The 26,983-nt window shown below is 45.9% G+C and overlaps 1 protein-coding gene and 1 long non-coding RNA gene across 6 annotated transcripts in view; one reads left to right on the forward strand and one right to left on the reverse strand.

Annotated features, from left to right (window-relative positions):
• Positions 1–23,886, reverse strand: part of Kdm1b (lysine demethylase 1B) — a 39,066-nt gene extending 15,180 nt beyond the window's left edge. For both annotated transcript variants that reach the window (XM_050143581.1, XM_050143580.1), the window contains exons 1-13: positions 23,745–23,886; positions 19,215–19,315; positions 17,876–18,003; positions 16,410–16,499; positions 15,255–15,366; positions 13,387–13,503; positions 9,391–9,429; positions 8,308–8,524; positions 6,497–6,681; positions 5,326–5,502; positions 4,926–5,000; positions 1,876–2,013; positions 835–1,006 (exon numbers count right to left, since the gene is read on the reverse strand). In XM_050143581.1, coding sequence (XP_049999538.1) covers positions 835–1,006; positions 1,876–2,013; positions 4,926–5,000; positions 5,326–5,502; positions 6,497–6,681; positions 8,308–8,524; positions 9,391–9,429; positions 13,387–13,503; positions 15,255–15,366; positions 16,410–16,499; positions 17,876–18,003; positions 19,215–19,301 — 1,537 coding nt within the window. In that variant the 5' untranslated portion in view covers positions 19,302–19,315; positions 23,745–23,886. The remainder of the gene's footprint in view (positions 1–834; positions 1,007–1,875; positions 2,014–4,925; positions 5,001–5,325; positions 5,503–6,496; positions 6,682–8,307; positions 8,525–9,390; positions 9,430–13,386; positions 13,504–15,254; positions 15,367–16,409; positions 16,500–17,875; positions 18,004–19,214; positions 19,316–23,744) is intronic.
• A 280-nt stretch (positions 23,887–24,166) lies between these two features.
• The window catches only part of LOC126503010 (uncharacterized), a 9,088-nt gene continuing 6,271 nt past the window's right edge, over positions 24,167–26,983 (forward strand). Inside the window, exons 1-2 of one of the 4 annotated variants that reach the window (XR_007592132.1) lie at positions 24,167–24,289; positions 26,559–26,739. This is a non-coding gene — a long non-coding RNA (uncharacterized lncRNA). The other 3 variants (XR_007592131.1, XR_007592133.1, XR_007592130.1) reach the window with 3 other exon arrangements.

Raw genomic sequence — 26,983 nt, forward strand, 5'->3', positions numbered from 1 at the left:
CTCTGGATGGTGGATGTGATGGGACTTTCCCACTATGATGGACTATAACTTAAGCTAAATAACCCCTTTCTTTCCTACGCTGCTTTCTGTCAGAGTACATCCCAGTAACAGAAAGGAAAAACCAAAACACCTAGCTACTGAAATAAAGTACAATATCAGTTGAAGAACTGAGAACACGCTTGTCAAATTACACAGTTAAAGAGATTAACATATTAGAGTTCAAACATTCACACTTCAAAAAAAATCATGCTTCCAAGAACTACAAATGAAAAATGCAGATCACAAAATTGCGAGTTACATAAACAGAAATGTAAGGGGCAGTACACAATGTCCCAGCCGGTACCTTCATGGAAATGGGTCGCCATAAGAAGTCAAGGGTTTAAGAGCTGTGATTATTATTGCCCATTTAAGTACCACAGTCAAAGTTCTGATTTTATACGCTTACTTTAAAATATGCATTAAGCAAAACACATTAAAAAAAAAACAATCTATTATAGCTGAAGTCAAAGAAAGGAAAGAAATACTGATATTCAGAGACCTTCAGAAGGCATATATGGGCTAACAACCGTAACCACATACATGGAGGGCTTATCACAGGTTTAAAGTAAGTTTCTCTGGGAGACTGAAATAAATGTTTAGATAATTTTGTTAAACAATATGCCACTCAAAGTAAGATGTGTTTCTGTGTGTATGCGTGCACACACATGAACTTCCCCAGGGAAGTTCTGCCCATCTCTGAGAAAATCTGCAGCATTCAGTGAGAGTAATGTATGTCAAGACTGGCCCTCCTGCAGATACTACGAGGGAACCATCACACCACCGTTCTCCCCATACCTCCTAAAGGGACATCTTGGAGCAGAGTCTTATCCTTCCTCCACTCAGAGACAACATCCAAGAGAGCATTAAAATGAAAATCCATGCGCTTGTCAATAGTGGGGTCAGTTATCCGTCCACCTTCCTGAATTAAGTCACATCTTTCTCCCAACTTATGCATGCTGATGCCAAGCTTCAAAATAACAAGAAGAACAGGGTGAAAGTCTTTCCTGGAAAAAAATACCTACAAGTTCTAAACTGACGTTAGGCAGCGCTCTCATGAAAAGAGTCTAAGAACTCAATACAGCAGCTGTGTGCTTGCTGGGGGACAGCCAAGTGAGGAAGCAGAAATAGAATGAAGTCAGGAACACCCCACTCTATGGGACATGAGGGTGACACAACAGCAGCTTCCAGGCAATGCACTCTAAATTCTCAGCTCATGTTTCAGGTGCTGTGGGCTGCCTGTCCTTACTAAGCACTCTGTCGCTGCTTCAGATCTTCATGCAAATGACCACATACACTCAGAGAAGCCGAAACCTTCAGGGGAAAACAATCACCTGAGACCTAGCAGGTTGGCAAGATAACAGACGGGGCGCTAGAAGACCCCTGCAGAGAAATACTCTTTGTAAGCATTAACTGTGCCCAAATGTTGCGTGTAAACTAGCTCACGAATATTTGGGGCATACTTACACTAAAAAATTTACTTGATTGAAAGACAAACCTACCTAAGAATCCTACATTTTCACCTGATACACCTAGCAACCCAGGGCTTGATTATGAACCAACTAAGTGGCTTGAAAATGATCCAGAAATAAAAAATAAGGATCTTGGGGGAAGTCTTTTAAATGCCTAGCGGGAAGGACATCCATGTAACCATTATTACATACTTTGCAGAGGGTATAAAGGAAATTATGTATGCTGTCTACTCTGGAAACATTAATGTACTTAGTGCACCCCAGCACGGAGGATGGAACTAGGCAGGTGCTTTACCACGGGGCCGTTACCCCCAGTCCATACTAACGCTCTATGCAAGCAGAGCCCACAAGTCTTCAGGACACTCACTTGCTCACACATCAGTGCTACTGGGTTATTAATACAGCCATTGACAATCTGGGGTCCTCTTCCCACCACGACACCTTTAAAAGACTTGTCATCCCAGACTCGGCCTCCAATTCGACCTTTGGCTTCCAGTATAGTCACCTAGAAAGACAATTGGGATCGAAACAGAACAGTCATACCAGATGCAGAATTACAAAAACAGTGACAGTGTTAAACAGCCCCATGCTCAGAGACTCAGTTCCGCAGAAACAACTACAGCAAGTATGACGAGAACCAGGTACACATTGAGACCAGCCTAGCTTCAGCGAGGAGTGGGTGGGTGGTCTTACACCACTCCTCTCACATCAGATAAGATTCAGTGACTGAGCACTCTGGGGTTGGAGGCAGGATGACTGCCATGAATTCAAGGCCACTCTGGGCTACATAGTGAGCTCTAGGCACGCACTGGCTACAGAGTAAGACCCTATCTCAAATACATCATAAAACAAGAGAAAGATCTGATGAATGAGTAAATCCATCACTGAATTTTAAACAGCATTCTACAAGTTATTTTTTTACTTAATGTTATGTGTTTTGTGGAAATACACACGTCCACATGTCATGCAGTGCCTTTAGAGGTCAAGAAGAGGGCATCAGATCCTCTTGTAACTGGAGTTACAGTCTGTTGGGAGCCAGGACATCAGCGCTAGGAATCAAACCCAGGTGTTCTGGAAGAGCAGCCAGTGCTCTTAACCACTGACTCAACTCTCCAGCCCCTGCGTGAGTTTGTTTTTCCAATTTTAACTTGTGTGGCAGTGGGTATATTTATGTGTGTGCATGTGTACTTGACTGTATATTCTGAGACAGGCTACCTCTCACTGAACCTGGAGCTCCACTTTGACCTAGGCTGCCTTGGTGGCGCACGCCTTTAATCCCAGCACTCAGGAGGCAGAGGCAGGCAGATCTCTGTGAGTTCGTGACCAGCCTGGTCTACAAGAGCTAGTTCCGGACAGGCTCCAAAACTACAGAGAAACCCTGTACCAAAAACAAAAACAAAAACAAAACAAAAAAAAAACTATCTTCAAGAGCTGAATTTTCCACCAAATACCTGTTCTTCAGCGTTGCTAGGACATTTTCAACTATGGAAGTATGACCTTAACAGAGTTGGCTGAATCCAGAGAGTCCACACCCATCTCCAAGTGTCTAATGCCAGTGAGATGCAAAACTGCTCTCTGGCAGCAGGCAAGGTTTCTGCATGACCCCAGGATTCCAAGTGCCCTTGCCCTGGGGGTTGCAGTAGGTTGCAACTTGAGTGCTCCTTGCTGCAGTATCAGTCATACCTCTGGAAGCGCTACTCTGAATTGCTCTCTCCAGTTAACCGCTGCCCAGGTTACCCAGAACACTCTGCTGTCTAACCGTAAGGGGACGGATGGTCTCCTAGGCTATCCCAATCACTTGAGAGAGTAATGAGCCCTCTGGGACCTCCCCTGCCAACATTAACTAGGAGGGCTACAGCTGTGGCTCTACCTTCCTATCCTCTTTCTCTAATTTCTTTTCATTTCTATCTCTTTTTAGTATACAAGGGCTGAACATTAATTAAAGGCAGTCTCCCAGACTTTGGATATTACCTATAATATAATCTAGGTTTCCTAAGTAAAAAACAAACAAAAGACACTGAGCCTGATATCTACTACTGAAATAACACACACACTTTCTATAGCTCACAGAAGGGGTTTCCTACCACAAACACTTCCTCTTAACCCAACTGACTTTCCTGTTTTGCTAGTATGACGCAGTCCACAATTTGAGTCATCTATCTACCCAGGAGAAAAATCTTTTAGGCACAGTTATTAAATACTTTTGACAATCTGAAACGTGGCTTTTGAACACCTTGCCAAAAATTTACACTCTCTGGGCCAGATAGGGAAAAGTGAAAGGTCTGAATCTTAAATTATACTTAACTTGCCTGGCAATGGTGGCGTATACCTTTAATCCCAAGCAGAGGCAGGTGGATCTCTGTGAGTTCAAGGCCAGCTTGGTCTACTAAGAGTTCCAGGATAGTTAAGGCTATACAAAGAAACTCTATCTCAAAACAACAACAAAAAAAAATTATATTTAACTTTGCCTTCAATGAAAATCAAAGTCTTTGAAAAGTTTTAAGAAGAATGTACTCAATTTAGAAAATCAGAGAAAGCTAGGGGAAGGTTCCTGATTTGATACCAGATTCTTAGAGAGTCTCACTATGTAGTGCTGACTGGCCTAGAACGAGGATAGCCTCCAAGTCAGATCTGCCTGCCTGTCTCCTTAGTGCTGGGATGAAGCTGGGCACTTCTGGGCCCAGCTGAACCATACCGCCCCACCCCCTAGCAGCCTCTATCCTGGCTAGCTGTGAGCTGGAGTAAGGCATTTGCCAGCAACTGGCATATTGTTCTGCCCTCCCAAGGTGCTAAGGAGTCAGAATTCTAGCTCAGCCATGTGATCATTCATTCCATTCTGCTTTTGAAAGCCAGGGCTTATGTTTTCCTGAATAAGATCCCAAGGGTGACTGGTCTGCATAAAGAAATCCAAGGGCTAAAGCAGAGTGCTTGCCTGGCATAACACAAGCCCTGGGTTTCATCCTCAGTACTGGGGGGCAGGGAAGCTAACTGAAAACTTCCCCGACAGACAGTGAATTTCTGTGCTCCCATCTGTTGTCCCAACCTATCCTATCACCTCCACTGGTTAACAATAACCTACCAAGACCTCTGTGGATTCCAGGCTAGAATGTCTGAGTTCCTTCCTACAGTCTAGTACTCTCCAAGTTCTACCTGCTCTGACCGACTCAGTCCAATCCAAAGCTTTTCTAGGACCTGCTGTAAAAGATGTGTTCTTTACGCTATCACTCAAGAGGCAGACACCGGACCCCAGTTCTAGGTGAGCTTCTCTCATAAACAAACAAACAAACAAACAAAGTGTGTGTATCATTTTTCACGAGATTTACGAACTGGCCTGTAAGTCTTACAAAATTTGGAGCGAAGGAGGAGCGAAGGAGCAGCGAACCACCTGTCCCCACCCCCAGTTCCCCAGTGTCTCACCTTCATACCAAAGTTATGTAGTTGCCTAGCAGCTGCTAAGCCTGCTGGACCAGCCCCAACAACCAGAACCGATTTCTTCAAAAATAGAAAAACAAAAAACAAAACACAAAGAAACTCTAGTTAGAACAGTGGTAACAAAGGTTGCTACAGTTGCTCTGGCAGGTTCCAGCTGCCAGGCAGGGTTAGTCTGTATTTCTCTGGTGTTACTAGGCTCTGTTTTCCTAGAGTACAGGACAGCACCTGTCTTAAGTAACCTCTTTTTCCCTACACCCTGGAGAAACTGTGCTTCTAGTCTCCTTCTGGGAAAAGGTCTTCACAAGGCTTCCTTTTGGTTTCTGTGGTTTCTGTTATATTATAGCTTACCACGACCAAAGCTGAGTTGCTGCAGCCAGTTGCTTACATTGTGGTAGTGTTTAGGAAGAAGATGCTGGCCGGCTCCCACGGTAAGAACTCCTGTGTTGATGAGGCCTTTCCTTGTCATGAAGTAAAGAATCCTCTCTACTTCCTGGACACATCGAATGCGCACAAGGCCTCGGACGATGATGTGGGGAATGCACTTCTGAGGAGTGAGAGCTTCCTGTGTTTACAGGGAAAGCAAAACCAACAGCAAGAAAGTCACCCAATTTAAAAACAAACAGAATATAAAATACAAAAACTAGGGCTAAAAGTTTATTTTTACATTTTGTTGTTGAGAGAGGTTCTCACTTTGCAGCTCTAGCTGTCCTGGAGCTCAAAGAGCTCTGCTAGCCTCTGCCTCCTGAGCACTGGCAGGAAGGTGTGGATGGACCGCCATGGCCGGCTAGACTGCTCTCCGACTAGCACTCCTACCCCCCTGCTTCCAGGTCTCCTCAGTCTTTCAAGCGGACGCTATCTTGACGCCCCAAATATTTATGCAGTCCTACAGAGTTAAAATCACTGGTTTCGCTTGGCTAGGGACAGAGCTGAACAAAAACGCTTACTCAAGGGCTTATAACCCCCTTTTTGATTGCTTTCTGCCATCCCGGCATCACCCCATATGGCTCCTCTTTGAACCAAGCCTGCACCTTCTCATGCCCTGTAGCATTCTGACTCCATATGGTCCAAAGGTGTTCTTAAACAGGGCTGACCCTCTCTCTACCTGAAAATGCCTAGACTCAGACAGATGAGATCTCTAATTAGAAAACATGAGATCTGAAATGTTCCAAATCCTGACTGCCAACAGAACACTTAGGTTTCAGATTTCAGAGCACTGGAAGGCTTTTGGGATTGGGATGCACACCTGGAGAAGTCTATTCAAATATTCTAAATTTTTTTGAAATTCTAAAAGCTGAAGACACTACTGGTCCCAAGTATTTCAGATAAGATGTTAGCATGTATTCAGTTGTCTCAACATGGAAGTGGTACTAGAGTCTCCAGAGCAGAGGCCAGGGAATATAGCAAATGTACTACTGTGTATATAGAACAGCCTTCCCGTACCCTTGAGTCATGGGCCCCAAAAGGCCCCTTGGCCTCCAGGTTCTCCCCACACCAAGCACTCCTTTCCTTCATTGCTGTCCTCTACCCCAGGCCCTGTCTGGCATGTCCTCACTTACTTTGCAGTTTGTGTACCACAGAGCGAGGATGAGGTTTCTCAAAGCCAGGTACATGGTGGGGTCTCGAGAATACTCTGGAAACTCATAGAGCTCATCCAGCTCCATCACATCGGGCCTCACACACAGAGCTTTGCCACACTCATTGGGCTGGTAGAATGGCTGGAAGTAGCGGTTCATGCCTAGAACTGACAGGGGACAAAGCAGCAGCTTCTGTAAGATGTAACTTTCACACCTTAGAGAAGTACATCACAAGTACATCACATGTACACACACACAAAGGGGCTGGTAATATGGCTCAGGGAGTAAAGATTTCTGCCACCACGCCTGATGACCTTGGTTCCAGCTTCACGTGGAATGGGAATGAGAGAACCACCATTCCTGAAGCTGTTCCCTGACCACCCATATGTGCTGTGGCACACACATAAATGTAATTTTTAGAATTAAAAAGAAACAAAAAGTTCACTCTTTGGCACTTACTGACTACAAAGTGGAATCCCTAAGCCCTGATTATGTCCCATGCTAGGCTATGTTCCAGGATCCAAAGTGTCCTATCATTACATACTAGATGCTAGATTTTATAAGCTGGGCAAACGAAGGTGTTGTTGTCAAATCTACTTCTAAATAGTTTCCCATGTCATTAAATCTAACTACAGTGGCTGTGTCTCAGTCATCCATCCCCTCTCCTCGGCATTTAGATCACGCCTCTCACACTCAATTCTAACCAGCAACCAAAGCACCCTTCTTTGCACCTGCAGTTCTGAACTGATTGACTTTAGGATGGCATCTTGGAAATGCTTGCTAGTTCACAGTCCATTGTAAGGTCTTTGCTACACACTGCCAAACTGTCTTCACAAATGTGCACTCTTTAGTACTTGAATGCCCAACGCAGTGCACCCTCAAAACACTAGGAGCTACCACAGCAGTCTCAGCGTGGAGCTCCCCACATTTCCACTGTTAGCGGCCGTCTAGAATTGGGCCTTGAATAGGAAAAAAAAAATCCAGTTTCATATTCAAAAATATGTGTTGTTCATGTACAGATGTGGGGTTGTTAGAATTCCTTTGAAGCCACTGCCATTCTGCCTGACATGAAATTCTGAATCTTTTCTGGATCTCTACTGGTGTCAACAGAGACAGAAAGATGGAGGAGGAAAAACATACTAAAAATCAGTGCTCACACAGCCTAAAACTTCTGATAAGGCAGAGTTTGTGAAATCAGTAAATGGCACAGCTACTCAACTTTGCAATAGGCACTCATCAAATTCTATAAATAATAACAGGAGTTTTAGGTTTTACAAAGTAAGGTATACACTGTATACAATGGTACAATAGATCCAGTGCCTCCTCCTTCAGCATCCTCAGGGAATTAGTTCTAGGAACCCCTACCCACCCAAGTCTAACAAAGGCACACATGGTCAAGTCCCTTATTTAGATGGCACAGTATTTGCATAGGCCCATCTCTAGATGACTTTTAAGACCTAATACAATGTAAATGCTATGGAAATAGCTGTTAATGATCAGAAACCCTCTCTTCTAACCTCCACGGTCATAATCTCTCTCTCTCTCTCTCTCTCTCTCTCTCGCACGCACGCACGCACGCACACACGATAAAAATCTATAATATGGAAGCTGTATGTAATGAATACAGACAGAACTTTCCCCCAGGTTGGCTGAATCTGTGATGCACAGCCAAGCGCGTGCAACAGTGGGTGCTTTGTATCATCACATTCAAGAGTCTTCTGCAGTCTGCTTACCCTTAAGTTTCCAAGGAAGGGAAAGGGACGTGAGGAAGGGGAAACCAGAACATCTCTCACCGAGTGGAGAGGAGGCTGCCTTGGAGGGCTCCATCTTCCCTGGGCTGGCACTGCTGGTGGTGGTGGCCGCGGCACGGTTTGTGCTGGTGCAGGAGGGGCTCATGCCAACACAGTCAGGGTAGTAGGCAGAGAGCAGCGGTGCAGCCACGCTGTCTTTTAGCAAAGGAGGCTGGATAAGCATGGAGTACCACCAGTGGTTGGAAACTTCCAGTACTCTCTGTGATGTACCAGGGAGAGAGAAAGGGGAAATGCACATGCTGATGGTAGATACTCGTTATCCACAGTCCTCCTGTTCCACCCACATCCAGACTCAACAAGTCTCAGAGTTTCATACAAAGATCAAACAAAACCAGCTAAAAACACCCTGAGACAGTCCTTCTTAGGTAAAATTCTTCCCCCATCCAGAAAGCCCCCTGAACTAAACCCCCACTAACACTAAAACAGAACAACTCCTTCAAAGAAGAGAATGGATTCACAGTGGATCTAACATATGACCCTTCTCCATTTGTCTGACAATCTGTTGTGGGCCAAGAACTTGAGTCACGGAGAACAAGCTCAAACAAACCATGTCCCAAATCATGGAAGATCAGGACTTGAGAGTTTAGCAATTTAGAATATTTGAAATCATTTTAAACCAGATCTGGTTACATGACAAGTGGAGTTTGCCAACTAAAGAGAAAAATTTGCCAGAAACAGCTGCCTTGTGCCAGGGCTAGACCCAATTCTGTATGTGAGCAGGGTCAGGGCAGAGTGGCTACCCTGGGGTCAGAAAGCACCAGAGTCCTCCCTGTTGCCAAGGCCAGGCCAAGACAGACAAACCATAGCCATCCTGCTCTTTGTCTTGGAAGGACTCTATGGCGTCCTCAACAAACAAGATTATGAAGGCAGATCCCTGCAGCAAGGCAGAAGCATCTTCCTTGTTCCCTTGAGTGTAAAGCAATATAACTTCAAATTCTTCTAACTATTGTGGCATTTTCTCAATACAGTCAGGTTAGAGTCAAAAGGCTTTGCTGTACATCCACACAGTGAGTCACTTACTTAGTGAACTTATTAAAGATCCAGAACATGAAGAAAACTACTTACTAGATCCTCAGGCAGAGAACAATGATCAGGGGTGTCGGTCTGCAAAAGAAAACCAACTCTGATTAAGTGTTTCCGTAACATATAGTCCTACGTGTTCATTTTCTTTCAACATCACAAAGAAAAATGTTTGGCATGTCACTAGAACGAGAGTGTGGGAAGATGTGTACTTTTGTCAGGATGTTCCCCCATGAAAACAAAGGACTGTACCTGTGGCAGAGAGGGCTCTGACAAGAAACACACATCTGGAATACACAGAGGCCTGGCATTATCTCACAGAACTAAAGCTGTGTATCAGACAGACACACCCAGCAATTCCCCCTTGGTGTATTTCCTAGAGACCAAGCAATGTACTACAAGAAAGATCAAAGGCTAGGGATACGGCTCCTAGAGTGTGTTTGTCTAGCAGCAAGAAGTCTTGGGTTCCATCCTAGCACTCTACCAAAAAGCTAAAAAAAAAAAAAAAAAAGGAAAATGTTCAAGCCAGGCACACCACTGTAATCTCAGCACTTCGGAGGATGAGGCAGAAGGATGACAGTTCAAACCTGCAGTACAAAGCTAGCCTGGATGATTCACAGACTCCAAACCCAGCTTGAGCTACATAGCAAAACTCAAAGGATTGAAAAGGCAGATAAAACAAAATTCAACGCATATATTTCTGAAATTCAAGTAAATTTCCTTTGTGACAGAAGAAAGCTAAATACAAACCAAAGTCCCTCGGCAGCAGAAGAGGTAAGCTGAAGTACACTGTCCTGTCACAGCAGTGGAAGGACAAACGGCCTACATGCCCCACGGACGGGCTGCACCAGCGGTTCTGAAACAGCACACTGTATGATTCCATTTATGTGAGGTTCAAAACCAAGCAAAGCCAATTCCACAATAGTGTAATCTAGAGAAGTAAGCAGGCAATTTATTCTGGGGGAGCAAAGTTGGACATTTACTGGCAGGGTCACCAGGCACCTGCCACGTATTCCATTTCTGTATTGGGAGTCAGATAAGCAGGTACTTGTGAAAATTCACTGCGCATTGTACAACTTCTGTTTCAACATAAAAACATTGCCTACCTGAAGGTCTGGAGAGCACACTGCTTAGCAGCTCTAATCTCCAGGACACATTCCAAAGAAACTCTTACATTAATAGAGACTTGAGCAAGCTGGGGCAACAACATACCAGAAACCACAGGAGAGACAGACAAGATTTGGAAAGAAACGTCACTCTCCTTGAACAGGAAGCAGACGCTGTGCAGTAGATGCACAGCATTCTGACAGTACTCAGGTTACACCAGAGCTGTAGAATCAAACAGCTCCATATTGAGTGAGAAGAGCAGAGGAAGAAGAACGTGGTATGCCACATACAAACTGTTCTCACTGACTGAAACACACCCCAGGCGCCTCCCTAGACTCTGTTCCCCCTAGTGCAGCCAGCTCAACCTGGGGGGACTTGCCCACTTTCTTTCCGAGGCCCTAGTACTTGTTTTCTTCTTCTACCATCCAGAGGTCTACCTGGAAGGTGAAACTAAGAATCAACCATTGTCTTCAAAATCACTAAGTCAATTATAAGTGTTCTCATAAAATATGTGTATGTACAGTAATGCACACTAACCCAAATTAACCATTCCAGAATGGATACACATTCCAGGACATATATGTAAATATACTTCAGTTGTCAATTAAAATTCATCAACCTGGGCTACACAGTGAAAGGCTGCTCAGAACAGTAACAAACAGTTGAAAACTCTTGGCAGGTGTTAAGGGCACCCAGTAATCCCAGGACTCAGAGGGCGAGGCATCAGGACCCTGCAGCTCAAAAGCTCTTTCAATACTGCCATTATTCTGCCTTGTGTAAGAAAATGGAAAGGTGAATATAGACTTGGAAAATACTCAAAATGTATGTGTATCTAGATTATGTAGATCAGTCAGGAAGACTACTCAATACCCAGCGACTGAATGAGCACAAGCACAGCAGAGAAACACCAGAGACACCACCGTTTGTCGGAGCACAGCCGCCAGCTCGTAGCTTCTTCAGAATCAAACCTAATTCTGCCACGTGACGAGTCTACTACCGACTCGCCCACACAAATGGAGCACAAGACACTCGCACAGAATCACTGCTACTTTCACTCACACGGCAACATTTACAACACAGATGTCCTTCCACATGCCAGTGTGGAAACAAACCGGCATGCACCTAGACGATGCAACACTACTGAGAAGTCTAAGCAGAATGCTGAACAGGCTGGGCTTGCACAACACCAAGGCAGGAGGACAGCAATACTGATGGTCTGGTTGGAATGTAGAGTGACCTCAAGGTTAGTCTGGGCAACTTAGGGAGACCCTACCTCCAAGAAAGGCAAAAGCAGGGCTAATTATACAGTTTGGTGGTTTAGTGCTTGCCTAGCACTTATGAGGCCCTTGGTTCAGTGTCCAGTACTGTAAGCAATACAGTCAAAACAAAATGTCCAACTTGTGATGTAGGGAAGACCTGGTCCTCCTGTCTCTATCTCCCAAGGGCTGGGATTATAGGCAGTAGCCACCACACCCCACTGAGCCTATTTTTTCCCCTCCAAAGTCTTAAAAAAGCAGTTTGGATATGCTTATTTAAGCCTTAAAAATGAGCCTTTATCAAATGTATGTTTAAAGTTGGAGAGATGAATGAATCATTAGGACTACCCACCCCAGCCTCTGCTAAAGTTTATTCTCAGGGCCCTATGTATGCTGGGCAAGCACTCTAACCACCGAACCATATTGTTCAGTCCAAGAGTTTACTTCTGAAGACATAAACAAGATGGCTCAGAAGGAGTTTATTTGGATGTGTATATATTCATAAACACAATCTGCTCTTCGTAAATCCTAAGGTCATAGCCTTGTAACATTTACATGCAATATACTATGTGGAAACATACAATCTGACCTGTGAATATTTGTATCTTTGTCACTTCACCTTGCAAAAGACTGTGAGGCAAGCACTCATCACTGGTCTCTACCCATAGGCCTCAACATTGTTTTTATACAGTAAGTATGGCCACTTTGATTTTACACACGGGAGGGAGGGGGTGCTTTTCCCTTTGCAGATCAAACCCAGGGCCACTCTAAGGCTAAGCAAATGCTGTGTCACTGAGCTACATCCTGAACCCAATAATATTTGTAATTTGAACCCTAAATTAAAAAACAAAAACAAAAACCAAAACCAAAGCTTTGATCCTAAACCTCACAAAACCTTGCACTTACTGTTTAGAATGGAGGCATTTAAAACGCAGGTCCCTTTGCTGACAACAGCTGTGTGATTATACCACAGACCCCTGAAAGCACTGAAACCTCATACTTCACAATCTGCCAGGACCCCCCAGTTAGAAAAACCAAAAGAACAAAATACTATTTTGATTCCGGGATTTGATAGCCAATACTCTTTAATACTTAAAGTATGAGACATTTGGGAGGATCAATATGCCTAACACATTTTAAAATACAAGCTGCCAAGTTTCAGCAAAGGCACATTCTATCAACTACGGCCAATTCCTAACTGCCAATCACATCCACTCATCCTGTCCTCCTTACTGACAAAGCTCTGCATTGTCTGGCATTATAACACACAGAGTTATAATACAGAGCTTTTTCTTCCTTTGTCCTCATGCAGTCTAGCCAACGACACGAGGAAAACTCTAATAGGTAAGCTGTTACCCAACAGAGAGGGACAAATCCCAGCTAGCACACCATGCCATGCCCTTTGCACTTTCCCTCTCTTCTGCTTTGAACTCGGACACAGTGGATGGGGATGCAGCAACCACCTTGTCACTTGAGAACAGAAGATAAATCAAAGATGGACCAGACATGAGACACTGTTCTTGGATAACTAAACCAACCCTGAACAGCCCATCACCAAATTCCCTACAGTAAAAGAAAAGTCAAATTAACTTGTTGTTGTTGAGCTTCTGTTTACATACAGACCAACACAAGGATTAACACACAAAATGAAAAAGACAGGCTACCATAGAAATCATACCTTGGTGATAGTATTTAGCTTTATGCCACAGCGGTAAGTTCTTGCCATGTGTGGAGTGAGCTGGATTTCCTTGGTAAGCTGCCTCCACTTTCCACACTCTGGTTTTGTGCACTGAACCTACAGGGGAAGTTAAGGCGAGATCAATAAAGCGCCTGCTCTTGAACTACCACATGACGCCGCACTCTACTGCCGTCCCCACATGATCTGGCCCATGTTTTGACCCTAGGAACTGTATGGTGGGAAACTGTTCTAGCACTGAGTTATACCTCCAGACCCCTTATCTCGCATTTCTTTCCGATGATGTGATCAGGGTAATTTCTGATTCAATGCTAGCTCAGGCAACAGGATAATGATATAAGTTTTGAAAACTTATCAGGAAGATTTTCCAGCTCAAGCCCAAGGAGATAATGTGTTAAGCTCAGATACTATTACTCAAAAAGTATGCCATGAAACGCAAATTGTGATGTCCTGGATCAGGTTCTAGGTCACTGAAAGGACAAGAAATCAATAAAATTCAAATCAAGTCAGGCAATGCAGTTCTTCACACTGTACCCATGCTACCTTCTCAGTCTGACAAACAGCCACGGTATGTGTCTAAGAGCGAGCACACGGCTTTTAGTGCCATCTTTGTAAGCTCCTTTTCCAAAATAGAAAATTCTGCATATCCGAGTGTGAATGAATGAAGTTGTATCTGGCTTCCCACATACCCGGAAATTAAAATGGATTAATGACCTAGATGTGAAATCTAAAACAGTGAAATTCTATGAAAGCACAGAGATGGGTCTTTATATGTCCTCAGATTTGGCAATGAGTTCCCAGCAGGGACCAAAGACATGAAGAAAATATAAACTGAAATTTATTAGAACTAAATGATTCGTGCAAAGGAAAAACCACTCGATGAAAAAATACCTGCCAATCACAGAATTGATGAGGGTTTGTATCCAGAATATGTAAGTAATTCTTACAAGAAGAAAAAGCCTAACTTGAGAATGAGCAGAGTTGCACATCTGCAAATGGCCAAACAGCACCAGCATTGGGGAACTATAAGAAGTAAAACCACGATGAGTCACCTCCTCACCATCCAGACAGCCAGCATTAAAACACAAGAGCTGATAAGGATGAAGGCAGAAAGATCATGAGTTCAAAGTCACCATTAACCACTTAGCAAGTCTGAGAATAGTCTACTCTACATGACGCCCATCTCAAAAAAGGCAACAATATTGAGATGTGGTGGCACACGCCTTTAATCCCAGCACTCGGGAGGCAGAGGCAGGCGTTCTCTGAGTTTGAGAAAAGTCTTCCTCTATATAATGGGCTTCAGGCCAGCCAAGGCTACATAGTGAGACACCTGTCTCCAACAACAAAAACAAAAAAACAAAAAGAACTGGGGATGGCATGACGAGATCTGAGCCCAGGCACTGCGGAGCACAACAGAGACACAGGGAGCTAATGCTCAGCTTCTCAGGAGCACGGCAAGAGCCAGGCCTCGAGGGCAACTTAGCAAGCCCTGGCTCAAAAAAAAAAAGTAGGAGGGGAACCGGGAGTGTACATTAGTAGTGCAGTAGCAAGCACCAAAAACTAACCAACCATGAATGACCTATGGCCCATCCCTACGTATACATGTCTGAAGAACTGTCGAAAGGAATCCAATTATGTGTAACCCTGTTCATACTAGCTGAAAGATGAAACCACCCAAGTGTCCATCAAAAGATGAGCGGATAAACACGAGGCAGTGTGTGACCTTACTTTCTTCCTTAGACTATTCTGAGTTAGCAAAGATTTCTGCACAAGTTTAAAGACTGCTTTAACAAGCCTAGAAATGACCACGAGAAGACCTCCCACAACGCAGCATCATTGCTCCTCCTTACCCAGTAGGGCAGCTGCTGGTCTGCCATGAATGCCTTGGGGCTGGGCTCTGTCTTGCCATTGCTGGTCCACACTCTTTTCCACGCCATGTATTTGTCATAGCCATCTTTGTGGCTGGAAACCATGCAGGGGAAAAAAGGTCAACCTACAGGTTAAGTTGTAGTTTTCACACTCAACCCTGATCACATTTACATCAAAGACTTCACTATTCTTAGGCACACAGAGGGATGTTAACAACGGCACGCCCAAAGTAGGCTAGCAGGAGGAGCATGCTGTGGGCAGTGTAGATCTGTAACAAGTAAGGGCAGAGTTCCAGATGGGGGAAAACACTCTCATGTTCAGGGTAAATCCTACAGCAACTGTAAAATTTTATCAGGGGATGAAATAATGTAATAAAACACTCAACTGAAACAAGAAGAAAAAGAGTGAATACAGAAATCCACTAGTAAAAGCCAAAGCAAGGCCGAGTGGCATGAGCCTGTAATCCCAGCCAATCAGCGCAGACACAAGCTCAAGGCCTGCTTAGGATGGCTGCCCAGTGCTCTGCCAGCTCCTCCCAGTTCTGCACCCTATCCCTGTGCACTGTGAGAGAACAGTGGAGCGCCGGAGCTCTCGAGACCTTAAACACACCGAACACATCATGGCAGATACATAAGCCTGCATACACACCACCCATTTTCTATCTTAAGTTTCATACATACAGTGTATGTTGATTACAATCCGTTTTTCCTTTTCCTTCATCAGTCCCTAAACAGTTTTGCTTCTATGTTTATCTCAAACGTACCTATGTGGTTTTGTTACCTATATAAAATCTAGGGACCAGAAATGAGAAAATGCGTTTAATATCTGATAATTATCTTTAAGAATCTGCCTTAATTCAATCAATATGAGTATCTCCAGTTACATTCATTTTCCTATAAATAACATGACTTCACTCTGTATATATGTATTTTCCCAGGCATTCATTCCTGTTCCTGGATACCCAGGTTCAGTCACTGTATGCAGTACTTACAGCACTGACTTTCTGGTCACACTTCAGGTCATCATAGGCATTGGATGACTCAGTAACTCAGTAAGCCCAGCAAGTTTTAGCTTTGTGACCATCGTCCCCGGACCCTGTCACATCCCCTCGACCACAGAGACGTCAGTGAACAAACCTTCTGTAGTAGTGGTCAAAGCATTCATTACAGAAGTGTTCCCCACAGGAAAGGTGATACCATCGGGAGGTGTAGCCGTTTTTGGCACATCTGAAAAGAGCAGAATCAGGCAGCGTTGGTAATGAAGACTAATTCTCACTCATGTTCATTTAACCAGCCCACTTTGCAGTATCTCCACTTCTATCAGCCAGGGACTAACAAGGGAAGCTGGAATAGGTTGAAAGGTCATACAGGCTGAGAGTCCCTGATCTGAAATGCTTGGGATCAAAACTGTTTTAAATTTCAGTTGTTCTATTGGTTTTAGAATATCTGCACCACACACGTGAGGGGGAGGAGACCCAACATAAAGGTTACTGACAGTCAAAAGTTTTAGAGTTTAAGCACTTTGGATTTCATATTGCAGGCATGCTTACTACCCTCAGGTACAGTGACAATACAACAGGGAGGACTCAGGCCAGTCAGATGTAACCTTCATGGCTGCCTGAGGCACTGAAGTCTAACCCAGATTGGGAGCATGGCCGGGATTTTCTGAGACTGCATGTGTGTGATAAGGCTATAATAACATCCAACTGGCTGCACCCTCGACAGCAGGCAAGCTGTCCAAAACGACCGGCCAGGCCGCTGATGACACAGCACAAGAGTGAGAAGTCATGCGGCCGTTGACATGGCCAACTCTGTGTACAGAGCCAGACGGGGTTTCGTTTGTTCAGATTTTATTCAATCTTAAGCCATTACTGAAGATTTTCCTATGGAGTTAAAAAGAAGTCCTAACTATGCCACAACAAACAAAAATAGTGAGTCTACATACAGCTGGCACCATAGGTTTTAGGGTTTTGTTTCTGTTTTGAGGCACGGTCTCCTGCACCCTGGGCAGGCACAGAGTTTGCTGTGTGGTTGAGGAAGACTTTGAATTAACTATTGGTTCTCCTGCCCCCATTTCCCCAGTGTTAGGATTACCAGGCATGTGCTGGCATGTCCACTTTCCAGAGCACTGGGATGGAACCCAGTTCCTGGTACATGCTAGGCACGTACATGTACTACAACTGAGCTACCTCTCCCCAACTCTGCCGCTTTTGAGACCTGTATAAGGATATGGAAGAAGTAGGCATGCTACATGAAGCACACAAAAAAATAACAAAAAGCAAACACACATGGGTTCCTACTGGAAGCCTGGATCTGTGATGTCCTATGCCCTGACCCTCAAGCCCCAGGGGGGACACAGGGATGGCTAGGTGCATTTGAGGACACTGTCTGGCACAGCTGATCTGAATGTGATTTCTCTCACTAGGCTAGATTCAAGCGGAGTGTCGAGGAAGCTGCGGTGTGTGGTGACTGGCTAAGCAGTCAGAATTGGCAGGTTACAGTTCCTGCATTTGTCTTTATGGAGAGTAGCGTGAAGAGGTCCATTCCCACAAAACACACGCTCACAGGCAGACGCACAGGCCAAGGGAGCCCTTCACACAGACCTTTCAGAAGCACTTGCAAAGCACACAGGATACATTGCCGTACAGCCAGCCTTTTCACATTTCCTGTACTTCTTTTCCGACGAACCATCTTCGTCCTCATCTGTGGTCTCTGCTGCTTTCTTCTTTGCCTACAGGAGAATCAGCCGAGGTCAAGATTTCACAGGTAGAGAAAGGGTGACCACAGCAGAAGGTTTGTTGCTGAGGTCACCGAGTTGGAAGTTCTAAATGTCATTATGTTTGCAGCATTAGGGACCAAAACATACGTGGCAGGCAGACACTACCAACTGAGCTACATCCATAGCTCCGGAAATCCTAAATGTGAAGGTCAACAGCATCCTGGCAATAGGACAGGGTTGGCCAGTACAATAGCTTGTATAAATAACTTATTACTAGAGAATCTAGAAACAGCACCTTCACGATAGGTAGGTCCAGAACTAGCATCCACATGAGCTTTTCTTAAGGGAAAACCTGACAGTCAAGATAAACAAGTCATTCTTGGAGACTGGAGAGATGGCTCAGCAGGTAAGAGCACTTACTGCTCTTATAGAAAAAAAAAAAAACCCAAGTTTGGTTCCCAGCACCCACATGGCAGCTTATAACTGTTTGTAGCTCCCCTACCAGAAGACAAAATACCCTCTCTTGACTTCTGCAGATGCACACATATGTATATACACACGCACGCAGGCAAAACGCGCCTACACATACGACAAAAATAAATCCTTTTACAAAGTTATTTACAAACTAAGAATTATTTTCCCTCTCTTAAAACAGTTGAATATTTCAGTACGGAAGATTTAAAAGCTAGACAAACAGGGCCGGGCGATGGTGGCGCACGCCTTTAATCCCAGCACTCGGGAGGCAGAGGCAGGCGGATCTCTGTGAGTTCGAGACCAGCCTGGTATACAGAGCTAGTTCCAGGACAGGCTCCAATGCCACAGAGAAACCCTGTCTCAAAAAACCAAAAAAAAAAAAAAAAAAAAAGCTAGACAAACAAAGAATTAGAGCACTCGACTTTTATTAAATACTTCACTACAAGCAAATCCACCATCACTCAAGCAACAACAAGCTCAGGACCAAATCCCCTTGAATGGCATCTAAGCCAGGCATGACCTGGCCTCAGTGTCCCATTCTAGAAGCAGCCACCCCCAGCTGTGATTCTCCCATCACCCGCCCCCCACACCAGGTGATCCAGTCTCCTCATCCTCCACTCCCCGCTGCACACTCCACACACTGCACCATGGGCTCCTCCACAGACAGCCAGGCAAGGACGAGGGCCGTGTCAGTGCCGCGCCAACTCTCCGCTCCCCATCAGCCACCCTCGAGGGCACAGCTAGAGTACCTGCCTCCCGGAGCTCCTCAAAGGCAGGCTATCCGAAGAAACCTCGAAAGCACCTCTCCTCTTTGACCTCCCTCGAGGTGTTGCCATTGTTTTTGGAAAATCTGGAGGGGGGGGGCGGAATAAACCATTAAATTATTAGCATGTGCTGATATTTCAAGCCATTGTCACGAGCAGCGTGAGGATAAAACCCCCACTTCCAAGTGGTTTAACCTCCTGATGTCTGTGCTGTCGTGTATAAAAGGAGAACAAGCCAAGCATGCTGATGTGCACCTGTCAACCTTGAACTTGGGAGGCAGAGGCAGGAGGACCAGAAGTTCCAGGTCATCCTCTGATACACAACAAATCCAGGCCAGCCAGGGCTGCATGGGTTACCTTGTCAGTTTTTGCTATGGCCCCTCCACCTAACTGTCCTGTTAGGGTTTCCTCGATTTAAATGTCTTAGTATAAGACTTACTTATTTCTCCTGAGTACAAGTTAAGAAATACCAGGCACTGTACAGGAATACTCCTACATAGAATACGAGAATCTGGATTAGATAAAAGCACTATTATCTTCTACTAGACAAATCTTAATTTCCATACTGGTCTGCTGACAGCATGGCTAACAAGCCCCGAGAGCAAACATCTGGCGGGTGTGGCCGGCCACTCATGCCTGCAGTTCCAGTGGAGAAGGAGATGGTGGCAGAACTGGGAATTCACAGCCAGTTTCAGCTGCACAGTGAGTTCAAGGCCAGTCTGGACGTGAGCCACTGTCTCAAAACCAAACATCTATGAATTAGGCATTGAACCCATGAAAGAGTATGAGCTATTAGAAAATATTCAGTAAGATAAGAAAACGCTTAGAGTAAACAATGACCTATTAATCTATAGTTATTCGGCCTTTCCTGCCATGCCATCGCTCACACACCAAACGGAGGAAGGAAGAGTAAGGAGGACATCTGTGTGGGTAACGTGGGGGCAACAAAGCGGCACCACAGAGGGCAGGAACTGATGCCACGCCTGTTAATCTTGGAGAAAAGCCTGAAGACCTTGTATACTCGGTTTCCACTTGTAAGTTGCATTCATGTCCGCAAGTCCAGTTCTCATAAATTATTAACAACACATGCAAACTCTCACATCCACACTAAGAAATTACAACATCAATACTGTGGGTGGTTCAACTTTTCATTACTTTCTGCAAGCCAGCAGAATGCTAGCTACAAACACAGTAAGACTACATCTTCTAAGATGCAGAAGATGACTTTTTTTAAGAGGCATTTTTTTCTTTATGTTTATGTACTGGGGGGGGGCACATACCATAGCACAAATGTGGAGGTCAGAGGTCAACCTCTGGGAGGAACCAATTCTCTCCTCCCATGTGTGTTCCAGGGATCAAACTCGGGTGATTAGGTTTGGCAGCAAAAGCCCTTCACCTGCTGATCCATCTCTGTGTCTCACTGGCCCCCAATGTGTTATTTTAGTTCAATGATAAAAGACAAGCCTGGTGTGCATGAGGCCCTGAACTAAGTCCCCAACACAAAAAAATAAAATCCGTCCTATGGATTCCACTACGCTGGTACAGTGCTAATAGTAGAAATACAATCTACCTTCAATTCTCGTTAAATAAAGACTTTCTGAGCCTGGCAGTGGTGGTGCATGCCTTCAATTCCAGCACTCAGGAGACGAAGCAGGTGGGTTTCCTAGTTCAAGGCCAGCCTGGTCCACAGAGCAAGTTCTAGGACAGCCAGAGCTACACAGAGAACTTATGCCAAAACAACAACAACAATGAACTTTCCAGATTCCAGTCGCACTTTTAAAATTAACTTATTTTATGTTGTGCTGTAGGCAAGCATTCTACCACTGGGCTATGTCTCTTGCCTTATCTGTACTTTCAAAAAGGGTGTCCAACTTAACCATTCACCTAAATATTTTCACACACATAAAAATACATAAATTTCTTTACATGTAAAACATGTATTCTGCATTCACAAGATGGGCCACAAATAGAATACGTAAATATTCTGTGTTCACGAAGCCTAGTTAGTACACGTAAGAACTGTAGCAAGAGCACTTGAAGCTCAATGTGCGGTTCAGGAACACGAGAAATTAGCCTCGATTTATGCAACACTGAACATAAGCCAGAAACGCATGGCTCCTAAAACCAAGCATGGTTTCCAGACATCTCACATTTTTACACAAGAACTATCTGCAGAAATGAGAACACTGTAGGAGCTATCAGATCTGAAAGTTTTCGAGGCAGTGCATCCTCACCTGTAAGAATCCAATCAGAGCAAAGAGCTTTCACTCTCTAACGCACTGAGCAACTGAGCAATTCATCCGCGTTTCCACTGTTGCTCAGTCCCTGGGTCCTCATTAAAATGAAGGGGAAATGATTTGAGCTGAAGTCGGCAAACTTCTGTTTGAAAATCTACTCTTCGAAATAAAGGGTCATTAAAACAAACAAGTATGCTGACTGCTTTCCCACCTGGTTTTCTTGTTAGCTCAGGGTTTTACATGTAGCCCTGGCTACTCTAACTCTCGACAATCTCCTTTCTCTGTCTCCAGAATGATGGGATCACAGGAGAAAAGCACCACACACAGCTGCTCCCTCCCACCTGATTCTTCAGTAAAGAGACCAACGGTCAAGAAAAGACACGAGGCAACAGGGAATTCACAACTCCATTACTGGGCTGGGTACTCAATGTTAAATTAAATCACTGGGTCCGTATTTCTGAAACTCATGGGACTATGAGGCGCCCAGCTTGCCTTATTTTAAGGGATGGCACAGTATAGAATTTGCTTCATGGTCAATATTTTATAAGCCGATTTCTTCCTAATTTTAAATGCAGAGTTTTGATTTTCTTTTGATTAAAAGATTAAGATACAAGTGAATAGAGCAATATTTAGAGTTATGTTTAAAATAACTCCCAGGCGTTCTGAATGTAGCTTATTCAAACTACTTAAACTATTTAAACACCAACTATAAAATTTATAAAAACATGAATCAAAAAGAATCCAAAATAGAGAAAAAATTCACGGTAGAGGCAGTGCTAGTTGTAAGAAAAGAGCAAACTACTAGAAACTTCGCTAGCAAACTGCAATCCCCTTGGGTCACTTAAAATAAGGCAAGCTGGGCACCTCATATTCCCATGCCAATCTCAGTTTCAGAAAGACAAACCCAGTGCTATAATTTAATATTGAATACCAACTCAATAATTCAATTCTGAATTCCCTATTGCCCCTTGTCTTTTCTTGACTGTTCCCTGTATGGAAGACAATTATTAATGAGAATTGTCTCATGTACCCTCAGAAGAAAACCTCAAAGGCTTTCACCACAATATATTTTGTAAACATTCAAAGCAGATGCTGTGGCTCTGTATTCCAGCAGAGAGATCGAGGCAGGAGGACTGCTGTGAGTTGGGGGCGGGGGTGGGGAGAGGAACTAGCCAAAGCCAGAGTTCTGCCTGTGCCTGTGTTTACTGGGGGACTCTCCAAACAACAGACATGGTCTCTGGCGAGCTCAAGGACTTGGGCCTCTGTGGTTGACTTCCAGATCACTCAACCCCAACTTTCTGCAGCTGGGCATGCTTCTTCCTTGCTCTCACGTGCCAGCTGCGCAGACTAACAGCTACCAGAGCCCGAACCTGGCGGTGTGCAATCCCCAGGGGAGGCATCCCGGGAGCAATCAGGGCAGCTGCGCTGGGGTTACCCGCTACATCTGCAAACCCGACGGCGCCTCACTGCCCCAGGTGGGGAGCCTGGCGTGGGGTCTCTCCTCCTGGCCGCGGGGCTCCCCATAGCCCCCCGATGAGAGCCCAGCGTGGGAAGAAAAGCCTGAGGCCCCTCCTCCTGCTGTGGGGATCCCCCGACGCCCTGGGTAGGAGGGCAGTCTGGAGTTCCTCCTCCTGGCTGCGGGGTTCCCTGGGCCCAGGCTGGGAGCACATCTAGGGTCCCTCCTCCCGGCTACGGGGTTCCCCCACGGCCGCGACTGGGAGCGCAGCCTGGACTCTCTTCGCGGCTGGGGGGTTCCCACAGCCCCGAGTGGGAGCCCAGCGTGTGGTCCTTGTTCCAGGCTAAGGGGTTCCTACAACCTGGGTGGGAGCAAAGAATGGGGTCCCGCCTCCATGCTGAAGGGTTCGACGGCCCTGGGTGGGTTCCCAGAGTGAGGGCCCTCCTCCGGGTTGCGGGGTTCCTAGAGCCCCGGTAGAAACCCAGCCTGTGGTCCCCTTCGCCCGGTTTGGGGCTGGAGACGGCGCCAGCGTGCCAGGTGCAGCCGCCACCCCAACTCACCTCTGGCCGGCCGAGCCGCAAGAGGCTCCGGGCAGGCTTCGGAGACAGCGGCGAGTGGGAAAACCCGCAGCCCAGCGCGGGAAGCCCCGGCTCGCACAGGGTCCCCCGCGCCAACCCTTCCAGACGCGGGACGCCGGGGTGCCCCGGGGAACGCGCGCGCCTCCCGCCTGGGCTCGCCCCACAGCCGGCCGCTTTGTGCGGCTCTGTTACCCGAAACCCGACGCCCTCCCCAGGGCGCGTCCGCGGAGCCGCTAGTCCCTACCTCAGAGCGCTGGCCAGGCGGCAGCGCTGCCCGGGGCTGCACAGGACGGCAGGATCCGCACCAGCAGCTGCAGCACCTCGACCGCCGCCGCTTCCGCCCCTATCGCGGCGTGACCCGGAGTGGGAGGAGCTCGCAGGCCCAGGGAGTGGGAGGGTCCGGGCGCTCGCCCCGCCTCGGCCATTTCCGCCGCAGCGCAAACTCCGCACCTGCGAAGGGCGGGACCTACGCGCTCTGGGCGGAGCCCTTTTGCCAGCGCGGGGGCGAGGCCTTGGTTGGGGGGCGGAGTCCTTGTGCCAGAGAGGGAGGGTCAATATGATGTAGGAGGGGCCTGAGAGTCTTGAGCGTGGCCTGGCGAGCGTAGGCGTCAGTGCGTTCTGGGCGGGGTTTTCACGCCCGGGTAGGACCTATAGGACAGGAGCCCGGGCGTCTTCTCAGGGGCGGAGCCTGTCTGTATGGGGCGGGGCCTACGCGTCACTGCACCAGCCGAGTTGTTGCAGACTCAGGTGCCCCCTAGGGTCAGAGGGAGGCAGCAGTGTGCAGCCAAGGTAAGTTCCCAGCCGGTGAGAAAGGCAGTGCTTTTGCTAAAACAGGGTTCTTCAGAAGGGAGTGTGTGAAAAGCACGGATGATCAGCTACCCGCGTCCCGAAAAGGGGCTTCGGGAACCGCCGCAAAACCTGGGAAGAGGTCAGAATGCAGAGGCCGTGCTTAATGGCGTGTTTCACGTGTTTTACACGTGTCCAAATGTAAAATACTTCCCATTCCATCGTCATACTCGAGATGTGTGGACTTTAATGAAGTTACTTTTTAACGAAATTTAGGAATAAAGTTAAAGCAGACGTCAGGCGTTATGGTGCAGGCTCGAGAGTGCTGAGGCAGGAGGAACTCAGTGAGTTAGAGTCATTCCCTACTACGTGGTGAATTCCAGAAAGACCCTCTGTTAAAAAAATTAATCCTAGCCGGGCGGTGGTGGCGCACGCCTTTAATCCCAGCACTCGGGAGGCAGAGGCAGGCGGATCTCTGTGAGTTCGAGACCAGCCTGGTCTACAGAGCTAGTTCCAGGACAGGCTCCAAAGCCACAGAGAAACCCTGTCTTGAAAAAAAAAAAAAAAGAAAGAAAAGAAAAAAATTAATCCTAAAGCAGAAACAAGTGTTTTTTTTAGGACTTGGACCAATGAGCATACTGGAAGTGAACATTTATGAGAGGAAACTATTGTGGGTTTGTCTTTTCTTATCGTCGTACTTTGCACTTTTATTGTGTTCAGAATTTTATTTCTCCAGAAATGAACAGTGAAAACCCCATTGAGGCCCTGTTACTACAGCTAAGTGATTGCATTTATGACGGCCTCGGTGAGAGGGATAGAGCTGGGCAGGGTAAAGGTGATTCCAAGTTCAGAAGAGCACTTCTTTCTGAGGGCAACTTTTGGAGCCACAGTTTCTGATGATAGGAAATCCAGAAGGGAGAAGAGCAATTTCTCTTGCTTTTCTATATCCACAATAATCCCATACTTGCTACTGATCTTTCAGAATTCTAGGCTTTGCCCCCTGACATCAGAACCTGGAAAAAAGCCTTTAGTTAATAAACACTTGCTGTGAGGTGCGTCTTTCTTCCCAGAGTTAAGGATGGCATCCTTTAATCCTAAGTACGGACTCTAAATCATGTTCTAGTGCAAGTGGGAGCAGGGCTATAGCTCAGAGGCATACTGCTTGCCTGGAACACACGAACCCATAGGTTCAATTTGCAAGACCCTTCCAAAAGCTATGAGAACGTTATTTGACAATACAATCTTTCAATAATGTAGCAGTAATATATTGAACCCACGTATCTATCTTCTTCACCCCCCTGAAGCCCTACCAAATGTCGGGATTTTTAAATGCGTCAACCATTCATGAAGGAAGCAGAGGACTGCTGGGTAAGCACTCCACGGGTTCAACAGGCTGAACTCTGATCTGGCCATGGGGCCAGCCAATGGATGATCTCGGCAGTACAGCATCCCGAGCCCTCCTGTCTTAACAGTACTAGTCCCAGAAATGGGTGTGGGAGTGGAACTGGGGCAATGATTGGCTGAATTTATGGTTTCAAAAAGGCTAAGATCACAAACTCCTTTCGTCAACTTCTTACAGCCAGGTTTCCATCTGCAGGCTTGTAGGGTGGGGTGCAGGTTATTCTCTGAAGCCGACTTTCCTGTCATGGAACAGTGAAGTGTTCTTAGTCCTAGACTCACCGAAATGTAATTTTTGGTATGACTTATTGGATGTTGAAAGTTGGGTTTTGTTTTTTGGTTCGTTTTGGTGTTTGTTTATTGTGATACAAGGTCTCACTGTAGCCCTGACTGGCCTGGAACTCACAGAGCGCCTCTTGCCTCTGCCTCCCTAGTGCTGGGCTTAGAGGTATATGCCACCATGCCTGTCTTGTTTGTTTTGTTGAGAGAGGGTCCTGCTGTGTAGCCTTGGCTGGCCTGGAACTGGCAACAACACTCTTGTCTCCCAAGGACTGGGGACATGTGATACCACCCTGGCTTTGATGTTGACATTTTTTAGATTTATTTATTTATTTATTTATTTATTTATTTATTATGTATACAGTGTTCAGTCTGCATGTGTGCCTGAAGGCCAGAAGAGGGCATCAGATCTCATTACAGATGATTGTGAGCCACCATATGATTGCTGGGACTTGAACTCAGGATCTCTGGAAGAGCAGTCAGTGCTCTTAACCACTGAGCCATCTATTTTTAAGAAGCTATTGCCAGAGGGTTTTGTATAGTTCATCAATAGAATCACAGGTCCTGATGTCATTGCAGATATTTTTCCATTTAGCCACTGGAGATACCATCCTCTGAGACAAAAATTACCTTCAAACTATGGCTGATGCCACCTCACTCCGTGTGAAAGAGCTCCCCAATGCTGAAGTGCAGAAGAACCGTGTACTAACCCTGGAAGAATGGCAGGATAGGTGGGTGACCCGTAACATCGGATTTCATCAGGAACAAGGGCATAGGTAAGACGTGTTTGGTCTCTGACAGAGAAATTGACTGGAGTAAGGTGGGGTGGGGAGGTAATGTGTGCCTCAGTTGGCAGAGAGCCATGCAGGACACTTGGTGTGATCCACAGCACTGAACAAAACTGGGCATGATGGCGTATGCCTATAATAACAGTTGAGAAATGGGAGCAAGAAGGATCAGAAGTTGAAGCTATGTAAATGAGTTTGAGGCCAGTGCTTAGCTCCATGAGACTTTGCCTCT

This window comes from Alexandromys fortis, unplaced genomic scaffold (assembly GCF_014885135.2).
Source record: "Alexandromys fortis isolate MF-2015 unplaced genomic scaffold, M_Fortis_MF-2015_v1.1 scaffold_1, whole genome shotgun sequence".
In the NCBI taxonomy this organism is placed as follows: Eukaryota; Metazoa; Chordata; class Mammalia; order Rodentia; family Cricetidae; genus Alexandromys; species Alexandromys fortis.